This window comes from Manis javanica, chromosome 6 (assembly GCF_040802235.1).
Source record: "Manis javanica isolate MJ-LG chromosome 6, MJ_LKY, whole genome shotgun sequence".
NCBI lineage: Eukaryota > Metazoa > Chordata > Mammalia > Pholidota > Manidae > Manis > Manis javanica.
This window is the reverse complement of record NC_133161.1, coordinates 14,215,491-14,236,235: the sequence shown is the minus strand read 5'-3', so window position 1 is coordinate 14,236,235 and position 20,745 is coordinate 14,215,491. Positions and strand designations below refer to the sequence as shown.

General features: G+C 42.9%; 1 protein-coding gene across 1 annotated transcript in view; it reads right to left on the bottom strand.

Annotated features, from left to right (window-relative positions):
- Window positions 1-20,745, bottom strand: part of KIAA1549 (KIAA1549 ortholog) — a 120,923-nt gene that overhangs the window by 14,584 nt on the left and 85,594 nt on the right. Inside the window, exons 13-16 of the mRNA XM_017681055.3 lie at window positions 16,654-16,859; window positions 13,860-14,089; window positions 12,798-12,951; window positions 8,407-8,724 (exon numbers count right to left, since the gene is read on the bottom strand). Of these exons, the coding sequence (XP_017536544.3) occupies window positions 8,407-8,724; window positions 12,798-12,951; window positions 13,860-14,089; window positions 16,654-16,859 (908 nt within the window). The remainder of the gene's footprint in view (window positions 1-8,406; window positions 8,725-12,797; window positions 12,952-13,859; window positions 14,090-16,653; window positions 16,860-20,745) is intronic.

The following is a 20,745-nucleotide window of genomic DNA, read 5'->3' as shown; positions in this document are numbered from 1 at the left end:
TAGGAGTAGAGTTCCTGGGTCAATGGTATTTCTATATAGTTTGGATTTTTAAAACTTATTCATATGCAAAATTTAAGAAGATCAAGCTTAACACTTTACCTATCAGGATTCCTTGCAGTCTAGTAGGTGATAAACTAAATGAAAAACAGTGAAAAAGAAAAAAATCACTGTCCACTCTTCATCTGTGTTATTATTGTAGTGCTAGGCATTTCAACTCTATTGTAATTAGAAAAAGGATGTTATTGTATATACAATGGAATATTATTCAGCCTTAAAAAGAAAGGAAATCCTGCCATTTGCAACAACATGGATGGATCTAGAGGGTGTAATACTGAGCATAATGCTCAGTGAAATAAGTCAGGCAGAGAAAGACAAATACCAAATGATTTCACTCATTTGTGGAATTTAAAAACAACGTGAAACAGAAGAAACAATAAAAACAGTAGACTCATAGACACCAAGAAGGGACTAATGGTTACCAGGGGAAAGGTTGGGGAGGGTGGGTTGGGAGGGAGAAGGGGATTAAGGGGCAGTACAATTCACAATTACAACATAGGTAGGTCACTGGGACAGTAGTGGAGCACAGAGAATACAATTAATGACTCTATATCATCTTACTAGATTGATAGACAGTGACCCCAGTGGAGTGGGTGAGGTCTTGATAACATGGGTGAATGCTGAACAACTGTTCTGTGTATATGAAACCATCATAAGATTGTATATGAATGATACTTGAATAAAAAAAAAAAGAAAAAGAAAAAGGATGTTATTTTCCTAGTGATTGTATGTTCCAATGAAAATTTAAAAAAATATATCACAGACGGAATGGCAGACGTTTATTAGGTGGGTCACACCTGTATAAAAGACTCGGGGACAAAACAGAATTCTAAAGTTTCAAACAGCTGTGTCAGTACAGATCCCACTTTAATGCATCCTTCTTTCAATTCAGTGTAAAACAGGCCAACAGCAAGAGCGCAAGTCACGTGGCTGCTGGTCTGGGATAGGTCTGCTTGTAAAATGTCTTCCTTCAGGTGTATCCACACCTATTAGAGGACCATTCTGCAGAAGTTACCTTTATGCAGAAAGCAGAAATATCACCGATAGAGTGGCTGACTCACCAGTGCATAACTAACACCCTTACACTGGAAAAAAAGAAAAAGAAAAGAAAAAAGGTGTGGGGGAAATGTCATCAGTTGGTAAATAAAGGTTCAGGTGGTAACTGAAGGCACCTTGAAATCTACATTCCTGTGGTTTTTACTGAAGTCAGAAGAAACAAATGAAGGGTGATCAGGTTCCTCCTGGCAACAAATGGTGACTTTATGGCCAATTTATAAACATGTTGAAATTATATTAGATATGCACAGATAGAGCCAGTGACTCTGGTTTTCTGCCAGATTCATTCTCATCAAAATACATAAGGGTAACATCAAAAGTCCACAAAGAGAAAACCACTCAATAACAGTGTTTATAAAACTTTTGCTATGGATTTGAGTTCGAGGCTAAGATGGTGGATTAAGGCATTAGCGCTGAAACTTTAATACCTATGAACAATGAACAAACAATAAAAATAATCACAAGCCTGTCAAAAATTATTTAAAAATTCATCAGCAGAAACCACAGAAGTAAAGAAAGGAGCAGGAATATGCCACAAACTGAGAAAAGTGATGGTCAAGGAAAGAAAAAAAATATTATGGCAACACAGTGGCTAGCAGAATAGCAATTCTCATTTGTAAGCTCAAAGGTGAGATGATGAAAGAACCGAATGAGATAATATGGGTGAATGTAGTAACCACAATGTTTTTCATGTGAAACCTTCATAAGAGTGTATATCAATACCTTAATTAAAATAGATAGATAGATAGATGAAAGAAAGGAAGGGAGGGAAGGAGGGAGGGAGGGAGGAAGGGAGAAAGGAAGAAAAGAAACAAAGAAAGAAAGAATGAAAGAAAGAAAGAATGAATGAACAGAATGAACAGAATGAACCAAAATGGAAGACCACAGAACTGGGGAAATAATTTGAGGACCAAAACAACGCCATTATGACTCTAAGAAATCAACTAGCAGGGAAAAGAATAGATATGGCTTAAAATCAAATCAATGCCACAAAGGCCCCCCATAATCATGAAGGCACACAAAAAAGGAAAAAGTGGCTAAAGCAATTAGAGATCAAGGGATAGATACAGAAAACAAAGATCACCCAACAAAAAGATCATTGGTATCTTCAACTCCAATAAATTGAGTCATAAAATTATTTCAGATATAAAGTTCCCCTGAAGTGAATGAAAGAGCAGAATGTAAAGATAAAATGAACACTCGTTATTCAGGAGGGGAAATGCTTTAGAAAAACTGGTTGAGTGTCAAGAATTATTTAGGCTTCCTAGAGGACAGGACATGTGTATCCCCCATCAGGAAGAAGGGAAATTAAGGTGGACAGAGACTTCTCCAAGAACAATTTAAGGAGATTTGGGAGCAGAGAGAAGTAACATAGATGCCAGCAGGGACACGGTCAGGCCTGAAAGTGAGATGAGGGCTCTGCCTGTGGAAAACTCAAGACTCAGTTAAGGGGCTCCCAGTAGGTGCCTTCTTCATCCCAAGTCGCCTGTCATCCATATGGGAGCATCTACCATGTACGCTTCTCAGCAACTCAGCCAGCTCAACACCAAACAGCATGTGCTCATCAGCCACCACGCTGACATCCTACACTCAAGACCAGAGGCAGGGAGACAAGCAGAAAGCCTCTGCAGTCGTCTTGATGAGGGAGGATGGTGGCTCCAACTAGCGTAAGGCGCAGATGCATCCGAGAGGAAGAATCTACAAAGCTCCAGCATGTTTAAATAACGCCAACTTCCTGCCTTTTCCCTCAGTGTCTAGGCTCCCGGCATTTTGGCTGCATCCTTTAATCTGCACAACTCTCACCAACTGTCCCTCCAACACAGTCGCCTGACAAAGGCCCCGTCCTGGATCAGTCCGGCTGCCTGTTTTCTCCTTGTCTCCACCTGGGTATCTGAATGCTGACAAACAAAACTACAGACTTTATGCTACTATAATTTCATGACAGACCATCTTAACAGGGACCCTGGTGCTGCTAAGTAATTATTTCTATGTCCCCAATCTGTTTTTTCTCATTCCCCACAATAAATATTTATACTCTCAACTCTCCCTCAAACCTCTTGCCTCAACCCCCTTTCCCCCTGACTCTCGATATACAGCTCCGCTTTCTCTACTGTGAGAACAGAAGCCACGGTGAGATGGCCCCTCCACTTCCTGCTGCCCTCTGCAGCCCAGTCATCACTCTCAGGATGAGGTCTAGACTCCATACCTCTCAGCTTCTTGCTTTCCTTCTGCTGCCTTATTTCTCACCACTTTTACTTGCCTCTCCATATTAGTCAGCCAGAACTAATTTCAGTAACATTCCAAGCATTTTGAGGCAAAAATTTTGAGTTTCATTTCATTGCAATTTATGTACAATAAACTGCACATATTAATATATATAATTTGACAAGTTTTGACATGTTTATACCCACAAACCATACCCACAATCAAGATATTAACATATCCATCAACCCCTAAATTTCCTGATGCCCCTTTGTCATCTCCCCAATCCTATACCCTTTCCCAAACTCACCCCATCCCTAGACACTGATCTGTGTTCTGTCACTATCGATTAGTTTGCATTTTCTAGAATTGTGTATAATTGAAATCATAGAATATGCGCTCTTTTTATGGAAGGGAGGTAGCTTCTTTCCCTTAGCACAACTTATTTTGAGATCTAACCATGCCTTTTGCATAAGTGATTTATTCCTTTTTATTACTGAGTAGTATTCCATTGTATGGATACAAAATAACAAAATTTACTTAGCCATTTACCTGTTGATGGTTTGAGTTGCTCCCAGTTGGAGTCTATTACAAATAAAACTGTCATGATGTACAAGTCTTTGTAGGGACATATGCTTTCATTTATCCCAGGTAAATACTTGGAATAGAATGGCTGGGACATCTGGAGGGTATATGTTTAATTTTTCAAGGGACTGCCAAACTGTATTTCAAAGTGGCTGTGCTATTTTTATATTCTCCCAAGCAGTCTATGAGGGTTTCAGTTGTTCACATCTTGCCAATATTTGGTGTGTTTAGTCTTCTGAATTTTATACATTCTAATAGGTGTATAGTGGTATCTCATTATGATCTATTGCATTTTACTAATGACTAAGAATGTCAAGCATCTCTTCACCTGTTGATTCTTTATATTTGCTATTGTCTGTATATATTCTTTGTATTCAAATCCTTTCCCATTTTTTATTGTGTTGTTTGTATAATATGAATCTTTTTAAATGTACTGAGGTTAGTTTCATAGCCCTTCTATCTTGGTAAATGCTCCATATATACTTGAAAGAATATATATTCTTTCTGCTCTCATTGGGTGGAGTGCTCTACAAATGTTAATTAGTTCAAGATTTCTTCAAATCTTTTCTAACTTACTGATTTTCTACATATTTATCTACCAATTATTGACAGAGGAGTGTTGAAATCTAACTAACTGTGGACTTGTTTACTTCTGCATGCTCTTCTATCAGTTTTTGCTTTATGCATTTTGAAGCTATATTACTATGCACATAAACATTTAAGGTTTTATGTCTTTTTGATGAACTGACCACTTTACCATGAAATGTTCCTTTTTGTAATATTCTTTACTATGAGATCTATTTTGGGTTAATATAAATACAGTCACTCCAGCTTTCTGTGATTAATGTTAGCATGGTATATCTTCCTCCATACTTTTAATGTATTTAGGGCTTTCTATTTAATATGGGTGTCTTGTAGGCAATAGACAACTGGATCTTGCTTTTTACCCCATCTGACACTCTCTGCCCTCTAATAGGGATATTTAGACCATTCACATTTAATGTAATTATCAATACAGCTGGATTTAAATCCATCTTTTTGGTATCTGTTTTCTGTTTGTACCATATATTCTTTGCTCCCTTCTTCTTTTTCTGCCTTTTTTTTGGACTGGGTATTTTTTATTATTTCATTTTTTACTCATTTGCTAGTTTGTCAGTTATTACTCTATGTTTTTTTAATGGTCATTGTAAGGCTTATATTACACATTCTTCACTTAACACAGTCTACCTTCAAGTGCTATTATTCCACGTCATGTATGGTATAAGAGCATTAAAACAGCATACATCTATTTCTCCTATCTGGACCTTTATGCTACTATTTTCATGCATTTTACTTCTACATGTGTTATAAGCCCTACAATACATTGTTATTACATTTGCTTTAAATAGCCAATTTTCTTTTTAAAAGATTTAAATAACACAGAAAAGCTTTTTTATAAGTACCCCTATATTTACACTTCTAGTGGTTCTTGTTGATTTATGTAGATCTGGATCTTTATCTGTATCATTTTATTTCTGCCAAAAGGACTTCCTGCAACATTTCTTGTAATGAGTGTCTCCCAGTGATGTGTTCTTTCAAATTTTGTATGTCTGGTAAGTTTTTATTTCATCCCAGTTCCTTGAAGATTTGTTCTACTGTCTTCTGGACAATGAGTATTTTGCTGTCATCCTTACCTTTGTTCTACTGTATGTCATGTGACCATTTTCTCTGGATGATTTTTAAGACCTTTTCACTTATTTTAAGCAGTTTGATTATTATACTTTTCAGTATAGCTTTCTTCATGTGTCTTGTGTGTAGGGCTCATTAAGCTTTGTGGATCTGCTGATTTACAATTCCCATCAGTTGGATAGCTTCTATTACTGTGTATTCAAGTTTCCTAATTTTTTCTTCTACAATTATCTAACCTACCAGTATATATTTTATGTCAAACAGTATAGTTTTTATGTCTAAATTTTGTTTCCTTTGCTATCTTCAATGCTTCCAATTAATACAGTCAATCTTTCCTCTAGCTTCTTGAACATTTGGAACTCCATTATAATTACTCTTTTAATATTTTTGTCTACTAATTGTATCATCTGTGTCATTTTCCTGCTTCTTTGCTTGTCTGCTTAGTTTTGATTGAATGCCAGAAATGATTCATTTTACCTTGTTGGAGGCTGTATATTCTTGTTTTTCTTTAAGTATTCTTGAATTTTGTTCAAGTTCAGATCTTGCTTTTTCTTAGGTAGAACCAGAGCATCTTTAATCTGGGGCAATTTTGCCCCACTACTGAAACAAACCAATGTTCCTTCTGAATATTCTACCTGGTGCTCCATGAATTATGAGGTTTTCCACTCCGATGGAAAAGGGACTATATTAGTCAGCTTGGCTGCCAGATAAAATACTACAGACTGTGGTTTAAACAACAAAAATTATTTCCTCACAGTTCTGAAGGCTGGAAAGGCCAAGAGATGTTGGTTCTGGCAGAGTTTGGTTTCTGGTGAGAGTTTTCTTCCTGCCTTACAGACAACTGCCTTCTTGCTGTGTCCTCACACGGCAGACAGAGAGCTCTGGGGTCTCTTCCTCTTCTGAAAGGGCAACAGTTTTATCTCATCAAGATTCCAACCTTATGACTCCATTTAACTCGAATCACCTCCTTAACGGCAACGCCCTATGTGCAATACTCAAATGGGAGTTTAGGCATATCAGTTTGCAGGGGCGGGGGAGGGCACAATTCGGTTCTCTGCAGGAACTTATTCCCACAGCTGTGTAGCTCTGAGGATTACTCCCTCTAATCTTTTGGGGTGGTTCTTTGCCCAGTCTTGGATAGTTTGCTCACACCCTTAAACTGATCAGTACTCAGAGGAAGATTCACTGCAGATCTCTAGAATTACACCTCTGTGCATCTCTGCTTTCTTGTACTTCCTGTTGTGAACTCCAGCTGCCCTTACCTCCCCAGCCTCCCAACTCCGTCTTCTCAGTTCAAACACTGAGCTCTGCCTGGGGACTGCCTCCCTGCACCACAGCTAGAACGCTCTCAGGATAGTAAGACGGTATGACTGCAGAGCTCAGCTCATTTCTCAGTATCCCCTCCTTTGCTGCCTAATGTCCAGCCTTTTTTCCCTCCAGTTATTTCAATTGTTTCTGCAGGGAAGGTAATCCAGCACCTGTTTCCCCATCTTGTCCAGAAGAGGAACTGTGTACAAGCCACTTGTATTTTTGCTATGTGTCCCCATTACCTGAATTACTATTCTCCTCTGACAACCATTAAGTATCCTTCAGACTTCTACTTAGATGTAATTCTGTCTAGAAAAATCCTTTCTGAACACATGAAGGCTCAGCCAGGTGCTCCCCCCACATACTTTCCCTGCCATGGTACCTGCTGTGCTGCACTGGAATAGCTGCTTCAATTGTCCATATGAAAGCAAAAGCTGGCACTGGGCACTGTGCACCACTGGATCCCCAACACTAGCAGAGTACCCGGAACATAGCAGGTGCTCCATAAATATATTTGAATGAATCAACAAATGATAGAAGCTTAAAGCTGTAACCACATGCGTTTTATCAGCTGAGTTTTGTTCCGTATCATCCATTTCCTTTAAAGATTATAGACTATCAGTTATGATTGTGTAGTGGTTTAATACTTGTTGAAGCAAGCTGTATCTTAATATGAAAATACCAATGACTCGATTGAATGGTTTTTTCACCAAAGTGGTAGCAATTATCTATACTGTAGGCCTTGAAGAAAACAATCTAATACTTAGAGCAAACTTTGAAAATTCAAATCAACTTTAGATATAAAAATTCTTTTAACATTAGGTTTATTATCAACTGATTTCACCTTACCACGGGTAACAAAATCAGAGGAACCCGTTATAAACACTCCTTGAGGAAGTAATTTAAATTGTGACCTAGTAACATTTCTCTAGAAATTAAGTTTTAGTCCTTGTTTAATCTGAAATTAGCAGAAAATAATATTTCATGTTATGCCCTTGAGTTTTACTTCTCCATGTTTTGAGAAGGTGCATTTGACAGGACTGACTGAATATGAAAGTAATAAGAGAGAACAACAGCAGATAAAATGCCAAAATGCCAAGTCCTGGGATGCACACTTGATATCTGAACATGGTTGTCCTTGTCTGCTCACAGCCTAGCTGCTTATACTCCCAGGGCCTCAAGGGTCTCTTGAGTCCCAGGTGGCCTTGTAAGCAGCAGCCTAATGATCTGGTACATTCTAAACAGCACCTTTTACATCAATGAGACTCTGTTTTGACAATAACCCCACCCTAATTCATGACATTGAAGGGAACCCAGGAAGAGACTTTCATAAAATATGAGAATTACATAAAAGATGCTTCCAACATTGCGAATTAACTTAGGAGAAGATCATAAAAGTGAAGACCCATTAGGCAAGCTTCAATCCTTACCAAATGCAACCAGAGTCTTGCAAGGATCCTGAAAATGAGGGTCTGGCAACACAATTCCACCATCTTGTCAACGAGAGAATTCTAAAGGGTCAGTACTTACAGTGCATGGGTTGTTGGCCGTCTGAGCTGGGCTGTAGAAGGACCCCCACTGAGTGGCTCGCCTGTCTTCCCGGGAAGGGGTGCTGTTCACGGGCAAGCTGGCTGGGACCCCAGGGCCTGCAGCCACGGCACTGGTGGGCTGGCTGCTGGGGGCCACGAGGGCAAAAGCATCGTCCAGGAGGGAGTGCATGGTCTGACGCGCCTCCTCAATGGACGGCTGGGGTGGGACGTACTGGGAGGCCGGGAAGGGCAAGCCCGGATACCTCCCCAGCTCAGCTGAGGACGGCGTCGGCACATCGGCCGGGAGGTCAGGATCAGACTACGATAGGGAAGATGGCAAAGGACAGAAGATCAGACATAGGCTTCTGTGGTGAACTGAAAACAAAACTCCGGGGCCAAATGGAATTTAACAATTTTCACTTGACATTGAGGAAAAGGTTTACCATAAGAATTTTTTAAATGTGCATTACATTTCATGGCAGAGAAAAGCCTGAATTAGGATAAAAGAAAAAGGGAAAATACTCAACAATATCTTGTCCAGCAAAACTCAGTCAGCTATTTGAAATGTATTTCAGTACCTGTAAGTATATACTTTTATTAAAATCTCCTAAACAGTGATGTCTCAGAGTCTATACCTACAATACCCAGTCAACCTGCCATAGATACCAAAAACGAGAGCAGTCTGTTGATTACTAACAATGGGAAAAACAGCCTTACAAAGCCCCAGAAGAATTCAAAGTCATATTACACCATATTGCAACTGTATATGTAGAAGCAATTTTAAATACTTCCTATAACAACTAGTTACAACAGGAAATAAAAAATATTATTTATTCAAAAACCATTTGTTTTTAAAACAAGGTATCTCTGGATAACACAAGTCATCAAGAAAGCTCTAAGTTATATTCCATACCCACTGTCAAAGAGGCAGGATCTAAGTAACAATTAAGGTTTTCTTTAATCTTACATCCTGACATTACTTTATGAGCAAAATGCTGTCATAACATACATGGAGTAAAGTGCGAGACCAAAGGAGGCACTGAAAGGAGAGGCCCTTCTGGTCTCAGCGGCTCCAAAAACCCAAACATCACAGTTACCATAACTGACATGCTGTAAAGAGAAGAGTTTCTGCACGAGGGGCCGGTGACCCTACGCCCTGTGTGAGTAAGGGTGGACACCTTCTATCTAGAATGCTCTTCTTACCCCAGTGTTCCACAGTTTATTTAGCTCAGCTGGGCAGATCACCCTACTCACGGGGCCAAGGAAGACATGCCCACAGCCTACATGTGCTTGGATCGGTGAGTCTATTACAGAGAAAATCTCTCTTCCCCACAGACAGATCCTTACTCTTGGCCAACTGTCTAAAATGCTTCCTAATGGTTATGCTCTAGCAGATGAGCAGCTATTACTCAAACACTCAAGGGAAGCAGTTGCTTAACAGTGAATAGAGAGAAAACCATACTACAAACTGGCAAGCCCACAAACAGCCCGCAGACCTGTTTTGCTTGGCACACGCAGTCTTTAAAAAACAGAGCACCAATATTTTTAAATCTGAAAATTTCCCATTAAAACCCAGGTTTCCAAATTCTCTTGGCAGAATCTGAAGCTCGGCATCCCTGGGTTCTTGTTTCTCTGCAGAAACACCTGCTGTGGAGGAGCAACAGCCCTCCTGAGCTGGGGCAGGCGCCCTGCCCTCCCCAACAGTGAGTGGAGGTCTCATTCCCTCACACCGGTCCCCTTCTCCAGCACTCAGTATCTCAATAAGTTCCTACTACGTGATGTCTATCATCTAGGAAGTCTAAGTAAGGATTTGGGGCCCCAAAGGGGTCTTGGTTTACAACACAGCACTGGAAGGGGCCTGTGTTCCTTTCCTTATGAGGTAGATAAAAGGTCCACACGCATGCCCTGCTCCCACTCTTGGGTTTTTTGAGAGGTAGGAAGGGAAAACTGCAGTTGGCGTGTGCTGCCGACTCAACAGCTCAGGATGGAGCAAAGGAAATGCACGTAAGTAAGAGGGTCTCTCCTTTTAAGAAGAAAGACACAGTTCCAACATGGGGTCACTTCTGCAAGTCACCAAACCGGGGCTTTATACCTAATTTAATGGTTTCAACCTCCCCCAGAAATGCAGTCAGGAATTAGCCAGTCAGCACCGATAAGATAATGTCACCTGTGTCCTTTCCATGCCTCAGAGGAATCACCTAATAAGACCCATTTTGTACCAAGATGAAGGTGACCTCACCTGAAATATCCTTTATTTCCCATTTATGACCTTCTTGCCCTGTCTTTAAAAACCTCTCCCTTTCTGTTGCCATTCAGGGCATCGCTACTTGCTAGAGGGGATGCTGCACAATTCATGAATCATTTAATAAACCAAGTAGATCTTCAAATTTACTTGGATGAATCTTGTGTTTTAACACTCCCAAGACAGAAGTGATTTTCTTCATGGTGGTTCCGACTGCTCTTTAGGTAGCCGTTTTAAGAAAAGAGGAAACAACAGGCCTAAAAACACTTGCCCCACAGCAGCAAGCCAAGATTTAACTAGTTTCGACCTCTCCCCAAAATAGGACCTTTAACAGGTCAATCTGGAATCTCCTGATCAGCATTAGGTAATCCACACGACAGACCCTGGCCCTTCCCCTGAGGAAAAGTGACCCTGCCTGAAAAAATCTACTCGGTGTTAGAAAACCTCCACTAGCTGGAGGAACGTCTCTACTTTCTGCTAAGACAAAAAAAAAACAAGAACAAGGAGAAAAAGGACAGCCCTTGTCCCCATGAAAGAAGCCTGACTTAGGGTCACTGATGAAGGCAAACAGAGAGAGCAAGGGGAGGGGAGGTTCTTTCTTACACAAACTCAGTGGCACTAGATGATGGAACTCAGGGCTACTGAGAAAAGGAGGGATGGGACTGAAAAGACTCTCCTGCACACTGGCGAGACAATGGCCCTGGCTGGCCAGGGAAGGAAGCAGGGAGAAGGAACATGCCTCCTGCTGTGCACTAGTTTCACACAGCAGAGTCTGCGGGTCCCTGCAAGAGTCAAAAAGAAAAGATCCAGGGGACTACCCTGGAGAGCAGAGGGGACAAGCCCTGCCCAATGAAGCAAACAGCACAGAAGCCCAGACAACCACCCGCCCAAAGGCACGGCAGCAACACGAGAGCGCCACCTACTGTATATGAACTGCCAGCCGTGGTTCCCCTCCCCAGGAACTCAGTGTCCAGAAACAACTCATGCATTCTGTGCAAAGCAGTCTGGTTTGTCCATCTTGCAACCCTCTGGAATCATCCCAGTCCTCATGGGCATGGGCAGGTATGAGAGGCACAGTCAGTCCTGAGGACTTGGAAATACAGTAAGTTCCCAAGGGAAAACCTGGTTCTTTCAGACGATCATGATTCAATTATGTACCCAAATGTCTGTGTGGTGTCTGGCATATTTGTGTAGCTGCGTTAAGTGTCTTTCAGTGTTAGTTACGTATAACTCAGGAGACAAAATATAAAACTCAAGTAAGAAATGTCTGGTTGCACAAGCTCTGTCTAAAGTGATCTTGTACCTCACAAGCCCCTTCCCTAAGGGTGTGTTTTGCTGATTTCTCTCTGAAGAAGATGGCTTTGTAAGTTTGCCTCCAGAAGAAGGAAGGGGTTTTGTGCAACAAGACAGGGCTGCACCCTGCTGCACGGCTACAGGTGGCCACCGGGCATCCAAGCACTGCTGGAGTCTGGTGTTCCCACTCCCTCCTGGGCTGTCTTTGGGTCTGAATTTCTCACAGACCCTTGCAGAGGCTTGTCCTTTCTCCCCTACTCAATGGGGTCTGTGTATGTGCTATCAGTGTCTGCCTCTAACACTACAACTGTCTATGCCCATTTCTGTTAAAAAAAAAATGTTTAATTCTGTATTTCTTAATTTCCATTAAGCTCTTTCTTAAGTTAAAATAGATATATATATATATGTTAAATCAAAATTAAATATGTATCAGCAAATACACTATCTTCTTAGCACAGGGAGCACAAGGGAAGAACAAAACTCTAAATATCCCTCCTATTACCAGGAAACCCAAATAACTTTCTAACCAGGAGAAAAATAATCTTCTGGATGTTCCTGTTTTCCAACTAACCTCAAGAAGTGCCCATTCTGAAGCCTGAGAGGACAGGGCTTGCATATGACAGGGAAAAACAGGGAGTATGTTTTCAGAGGGCTCACCCAGCAGCACCTAGTCCCTGGCTCAAGTCTCCCCTCACAGGAGCAGCCCGCCCCTCCCCACCTCCTACCCTCATGCCCAGCCGGCCCAGGAGCACTGGCCACGGGGCAGCCACAGCACACGGGGCAGCAGCCACCACGGTCCAGGCTTGTCAGGGAGCCATCCTACCCTGTTTGAGAAACATAAGTCAGCACCAACGCACCGGGCAACCGATGTAGGCAGAGTTGTGGACACCGGGGGGCCTTTTGTAAGTGCCATCGCTATCGGTGGTGATGAGTCTGTCCTTCTCAGCATCTCCGGGGCAGCCGTTGACCTGGTGTTTCCGGCGCGGCTTAGGGGAGCGTTTTATCCTCGAGCTGCCAGGAGAAAAAGAGGTTGTCCTCACGGGTGATAAACCTTCCCGTCATGGGCTCATCGAGTAAACGCTAAGTATTTCCAGGGCACCTGATGTGCAGGGCCCTGCAGCAAACACCCCAGGGATGTAAACGAAGTGAAGCACGGTCTCTGCTCTAGGGGAGCTGGGGTCTGGCTGGGCAGGCTATGCTCAACACGGAACAACAGACGGTGCTGTGGGGCCGAACGTAGCTTGACACTTGGCCACAGACCCTCAGAGGAGGGCCAGGGCAGCGTGAACCGCTGATACCATGGCTGGCTTCTTGGGGCCCGAACTGGGTGTTGGGGAGCAAGCAGTTGCTGCGGGGACTGGAAGGGATTTGGGAAGAGGGTCTGAGGTGCAGGCACGACAATGCCAAGGGCCAGAAACAGGGAGGCAGATGAACACTGGGGGCAGTGAGGCGAGTGGCTACTGGTGGGAATGTGTCTGTGCCAATGGAGCCTGGGAAGCGGCTAGACGGGAGAGGCAGGGCCCTCCTGTTACACAAGCACAGTCACGTAGCAGACAATCAAAACGACCTAAGCCGTTTCAGGTGTTGGGCAAAGTGTACCTGAAAGCAGCGTTTACAGAAAATGCATCTGCCTTAGCGGTGGGGCTCTGAGGCGAGCTGTGGGAAAAGAAATAAGAGGCCCCCGGGCAGCCAGCTGGGTGACCAGGCGGGCGAAGCTCTGGGGTGAGAGCGGGACGGGGCAGGGAGAGGCGGACGGAGAAGGACAGGGGCCTAGGCCCGGAGGGGAGAGCAAGCCGGGGACAGCGTCCCGAGGCATCCGGGGTGCAGGCGGGAGAAGGCACGCGGCCCAGCGGCGCGGCCTTTCTTTGCTAAACCTCAGGGGGGTGTCCGCAGACTCCCCCTTCGGCCCGGCGCCCCACCTCTTCCGGGGCTCTATGAACACCGAGGGCACACTGGCCGTGGGGTCCAGGATCTTGTCGATCTGCATCTGCGCCCGGCGGTACACCCGGTGCCGCTCCCGCTCCCGCGTGTCGCCCGACGACAGGTCGTCCACCACTGGGAACTCGTAGTGCCCGCGGCGCTTAGCGCGCAGCCGGATCTTATTCCGGTGGTGCTCGATCTCGGATTTGTGCCGCAGCGCCGTCTGAATCTGGGGACACACAGAACGTTCTCGAAGGTTTCTGGGGCCCCTCGGAGGGCGCCTTTTGGGAGGACCTTACCGCCACGCTCCTTCCCGCGACCACGCCCTGGGCTCCCACGAGGCCCCCCAGGGGGCCGCAAGGGCGCCACTGGTTAGGGGCGCCCACGGGGGGCAGGATCCCCGAAGAGGCTGAGCGTGTGCGAGGAGGGGGCCCCGGTGTCAGCCCCCAGACCCAGGCAGAAATAACTCTAACCGGGAAATCGGCCTGTGACAACTTCAGAGACACTAAGGGACACTGACAACCAGTATAATACGCCCTGAGGGAGGCTAGCCATTTTCCATACCCAGTAAGATCACTACTTTAGAGCTTTTCAAATTAAGACGTTAAAGACAATATTCACATTAAACAAAAGAATGCCTATTTACCGATCATTATCTACATGAGATGCCCTCTCCCCAAAGAGAGGCATCCACCTATAGGAAACATCACTGTCCACCTGGGGTCTAAGCTAGAACTTGAAGAGCTGTGGGTCTGAAGACTGGAACAGTGCGGGAAGACAGTGTGAGGCGCAGGTGCCACCACAGCGAGGGCCAGGCAAGGGCCTGCCTGGGGCAGTGGGGCCGGCGGCTGCGGGAGCAGCGGGTCTGCTGTGTGGCGGTGCAGGGTGGGAGGGGCTTGCTTTCACCAACGTGTGTCCCCTTGCTCGGTAAGGACTCAGCTCTGTTTCAGAGGGCTTAACATCAAGCACTATGGAGACAGGGAGGGAGGAAACCAAACTAGGACTGATTGGAGAAGAGAGCAGGATTGACCACAGGCCCAGGTAAGATGGAACATTCTGGGCTACACCACACTGGACCAAAAGCCACATACTCTTTGAGACTGTTTGAGAAGGAGGGTCAGTTTCTTGAGGTTCTTGGCACTTTACCAGCAGGAAAATTAAATAAGCCCCTCTTACTCGATCAGGATCTAATTGTTCTTTAAAATATCTGAGGTCCTCACAGGAGGGCAAAAATATGCTAGGAATTTGCACTAGAACCTTCTTCTAAAAAATTACAATTATATGCATAAAGCATATTGGTAGTGCATCAGTATTGATAATAATGTAGTTTCTCAAATCGGATTTTCATTTTATTGTTGTGCTTTATAACCAATATATTACCTATATTAATACAACAAATACTACATTTCAAAAATGTAAAGAAAAAAATAGAGATGTGTGCTATCAAGTTGTGAGGCCAGGAGCCTGGTAAGCATATTCTCTTCTTTCTTTCATCCAGATGGAGAACCCACTGCATGGGCCTTCACGTGGCCGGAATAGAGGCACATACAGCAGAAGACTGACAGGTCTAGGTTAGGACTGGGGCTCAAACAGTTCTGAGCACTAGTGAGGAGGGACAGTACACACCATAGCTACATCCTTGTGGCCATATCCTTGGCAAGGAGCTAAGGAGCTGTGGGTAGAGAAACTCTAAGAACTCTTGATAAGACTTGTGTAAGATGATACACTTTAAGGATCACCTTCAAAGCAGAAAGTGGGGTTCAAGTATAGCAACTGCCTATTATTCAACCTGGCAGAACTCTCAACAGCAGCAGATGTATCTCAGAGGCAGGAAAGGGCCAGGCATGAAGACGGCTTATGAGTAGTCTTAAATGGCCCTCACTCCATTCATTATTCAGCCCAGGTCATATCTCTCAAGTTCAAGTTAACAGTGACTTGGCCTGGCCTTCTGTTTCCCAAAATCTTAGGAGGGAAGTAGATCTAACCCACTCTTCCAGGATTTACTGGAATAGGGTTTCACGAGGAATTATCTAGATCCTTGGGATGAGAGCAGATTTATCAGGGACCACAAAGTCCACAGTGGTCCCAAGATCACCCTAATTTCAATAACTTACTAAGAGAACTCAGGACTCAGCATTTAGTACCACTTATTAAAGTGATACAAAGGACACAAAGCTAAATCAGCAAAGGGAAACAGCACCAGGGGGTGAGTTCTGGAGGAAACCAGGTACAAATTTCCAAGAGTCCTTTCCCAGTGGAGTCACATAGGACATGCTTCATTCCTCTAGCAATGAGTTGTGACTTATTGATAGGCATGTGAAATGTTGCCTACCAGAGACACTCATTAGTAACTCGATGCCCAGGATTTTTATTAGGGGCTGGTCATATAGGCATTCTCTGCTTAGCATGTACCAAAACTCCAGACTGCTGCAAGTAAAACAGATGTTCAGCATAAGTCATATTGTTTGCACAATTGTTTGCACACCACTCTTTGCTGGGAATGGTGGGAATCTTCCCCAAATGCCAGTTTCTAAACACCAACCACAGGCCAAAGCAAGACTGGGACAGATAGCCGTCTCACGTGTGCTACATTAATGCTTTGCTGCACCTCTGCCCATGCACCTCATAGTGTCCTTGAACAGTATCTGATCTAAAAAGACTGAGGATAATATTAAAAATTAAGAATACTTCTCAGCAGCTCACACCTTTTGACACTGTAACTTTCATTCAGTTTTAAGCACCAAAGTCATACTGTGAGTTTTTATAAAGATGCTTTTTAATTTAAAAAAATACCTCTTTGTTAATTTTGTTGGTTTCTGCCACCCGGTCAGCCAGTATGGAGTGCTGCACCGGAGGCACTGGGATCGGCTGCATAGCGATCAGCTGGATCTTACTGGGGACCCGCCGACTGGCCTCCGAGGAACGGGAGATCCTGTCCACATGCTCAAAGATGGAGGCTGATGAGTGCTGCTCGTTCCCTGAACTGGGCGGTGGTGGGCCTAGAGCAGAAGGAAAGGCAAAAAATTAAAATCATCCTAAAGAAATAGCAACTAAATCAATCATTATCACACTGTGCAAAAAATTGCCCTGTTTTGTCTAAAGGTGTTTCAAAGTCTTGGTAAGAAAAGGTAAGGGGCAGGAAGAACCAGCAGTTGCTCAGTTAGTCAGTAAGTAATTTACACAACTTTTAGGAAAATATTCATAGCAGCTCTGAGCTTTCTATCATTTAGAGTGATGTAAATTTAATTGCCAAGGCAATTATAATCTGGAGAAAACCAAAGGATGTGGACATGCAGGCAAATACTGGCTAACAATGAACACCTCTGGTCTTTCATTCTGATGCAGGAAGAAAAATAAATTGAAGAGGTATTAGAAGAAAAAGCTGCTGTCTGCAAGGAATTTGTTCCCTCTTTAAAGAGATGAAGAATATAGTCTAAAATGGTCAAAAGCATAAATTTTATGGAAGATATATTTTACCACAATAACTTTTTAAAGAAGTAATCAGAACTGCAAAAAAGAAAAAATATTAAATGTACAGAAAAAAGATTGAAAAGAAACACTTTAAAATGTTAACAGAGATTGGATATTGGTATAATGGATGATTTTCTCCAATTTTTTGTATTCTGTAGTGAGGAATTCTCTAATGAGTATGACTTTTATCGTAGAAATAATCCCAATAAACTTCAACTTTAAAAAGGCCAAGTGAGAAAGACAAAGAGGGGTGAATGGATGTAAACTGCTCTACAGAGCTAGTTAGATATTCTAAGATGACTGACGCCCTCCCTCTAATAAGCCACAGTCACCTCTGAATGTTCTGGACACTGCTTTAAAATAATATGAGTTAAGCAAAGCAGTAAGAAATAGTAGGTGATATTTTACATAAGGAAAGCATGTCTGGTATGTAAGTCTTTGCATTTCCTCTCAATTTGAAGTATATTCATTTGTTATCCCAAGAGATTAGAAATGATTTATATAACTGTGAAGAAGGATGTCTGTCTTTGCCAGGAGGCATACTGTTCGGATCCAGGCTATTCCCAGACTTTCATTCCCTGGCCTGGGCCGGGAGGGAGCCTATTTGTGCAGTGTAAGCACAGCCAAGCACCACCATTCATCTGGTGGCAGCTTCTCAAATTGCAGACACAATGCCTAAAAGGAGATAATCAGTTTCACCAGATAGGCTAGCCTTGCTAACCCAAGCTTCCAAAGTAACAGCAGATATCAAAAAGGGTATCCCATGAAGCTACTGTTACCAAAAGGTGAGACCACTTTCTTCCAGGATGGCAGAAAGACCAAAAGGAGCAAAGGCAGCAGAGGAAGAAAGGCCCCTCCACCCTGTGCAGCCTGCCTGGGTACCAGCAAGCTGTGGCCTGCAACCAGCTCCCGTCCATGCTCCATCCCACCTTGCAACTGTGGTCCTGGACCCTCCTTCTGTAATTCACCAGTTGCAATTGCAGAAGATGGAGAAGCACAGAAAGCCTCTATATATACATAAAAACTGGGCTATTTTATCATTTGCTGTACGATGGATATACAGAGATTAATCTGTGTGAATCCTGCCTTAAGGCAAGTAGGGACGTTGGATCAAAACTCCTTTCTCTTCAAATAAAAAACAAAACAAAAATGAACTGCAGAAAGTACAATATAGGATAATGTCAAGAAAACAGAATGACAGAGGAAAGGGCCATCTGAATTACTGAAATGCTGAAGCAATCGAACACTTGTAATGCTACATTAGATCATTATCTAAAGGTAAATCCAAACTGTATTATTACCAATGCCTGTATTACTACCCAACACTATCCTGTGAGGCAGGACCACACTGTCTGCTGTTCGTCCTATTCCAGCACCTAACTCACCACAGGCACTTAGTAAATATTTGCTGAATAGATGGCTAAATAACTAGTCACCTCAACTAACTTCATGTAATTCTACCTCAAAGAGGCCCCTGGGAATCTGCCTTAATGAAAAGATAGGAATATAAATTACCATCACAATCATTTTGTCACACATTCAAGTAACACAAGTTACTTGAAAAACCCTGATGTTATAGGTAGTCAAAACAGTTGCCCTGCAGTCTCATTAAAACCAGTAATTTGCTTTGCCAACTCTTAAGTGCACACACAGAGAGGGGTCAGGCTGGTCCAACATGGCGTTCTAGAAATCTGGAATTTGCGGAATTCAAATTAATGAAGTTCTTGCTACTTAAAAATCACACCCTTGCACACATGCAACCTACAAAGAACATAAAGAAAATACTCAGCATCACAGTCCTTGCCTACTTGGTATATTCCTGATGATAAAGAGGACAGCGGGACATTACATTACACAAGGACACAGCAATGCCAGCACGGTGACAGCCTAAATGTTGCTGCCTTCCCTCCAGGAAGGTGTGTGACTCTATCTCATCTCTCTCACACAACTTTGCTAAGGAAACCAGTAGTAATAATGTCTTATTCTATAACTGCAGTAACTGTGAACTCAGTGACATTTGAGTAAGTAGCCTCGTAAGGGTCCATATCATGGTCTAGCCGCCTTCCAAAAATGTTCAGGTGGGAAGAGGATAAAATACCACCTGGAACTGGTCAAAACCTAAACAATGATCTTTTCTCAGCTTCCATGGCAAGGTGAGTCCTGAAAATACCAGATGACCTACGATGGCCACCAGACAGCCTTGCCGGACTGTCTACAGAGACCCAGCAGCCATGCCCCCTGCTGCGGTGAGAGGGACCGCTGGGCCCAGGCCACGTGGAGGAGGGGCCCAGAATGTTCTCAAGCAATTTCCTGCCTCCATTGATTTGTATTTCATTATGACTTACAACAAAAGAAGGAATTCTGCATGAATTACAAAGTAAGTCAAATGCTATGATTAAAAACTCAGAATCTTTTCCATAGGGTAATTCCATTAAATTCTATGCAAACAGTAAAATGTCTTTACGACAGCATGAAAGCTTTAAAGAAGCTTATAAACAAAATTTTACAATTGAATTGATATTTGTAGTGAAAAAAAAATCATCATATGAAAACATGGAAATAAAGTACAGATTCTGGGGTCTTCACATCATAATAGTGGCACCTGAGCTTCCAGGACCTGCAGGAACACCTACTCCACTTGGTCGCTTTTCCCAGCCAGCCCTCAGGCCCAAAGTTGACATGTTACTACTTGGATTTTGAATGTATATTAAGAGTGATATCTGATTTTTGTTAGCCATGCAGAATAGACCAACTGCGATGGGTCAGTAAGGAGTTAAGTGCAAGAACTGAAAGCAAGATTTTCTCAGATGTGCAATTAACAGAACTCGAGAATCTCCAGAGATGATTTTTTTTTCATTTTCATACTTCTTTTCCAGATGAAAATTAGATTTTAATCCTATCTGAAACAGTGCACCTGTTACTACCATGGTGCTAAATAATTTTTAAGATTCTGTGAAATTGGATCCAAAGAAAAAACCATTTCTTTATTCTAAGAGGATATTTCTCTAACAACAAAAAAGAAAAAAACTGGAAGCAGCTGGCCTGAATCTCAAAACTTGGCTGGATTAGTCCCCTTGGAGTCCCCTCGTAGTCCCAAAGGCTAAGGGACTTCTACAAGGTCACAAGCATGACAATGAGAACAGACCCTCCAGCTTCTGTCCAGAATCTGTTCAGTTATAGAATATCGTACACTCTGTACAGTATTTTCATACAGAGAAATCTGTAATTACAATGTATAAAAATTACTATTAAAATGATATCCTGAGGCATCCCAATTTTTTTTGCTTCACTGGAATACAGTCCTAAAGTATAAATAAAATTCTAGCAAATACAACAGGTATACTAGCATATTTATTTCACAGAATCTATTAAACTAAGCCTAAGCTACCTGTCATCATTCCAGGAAATACTCCC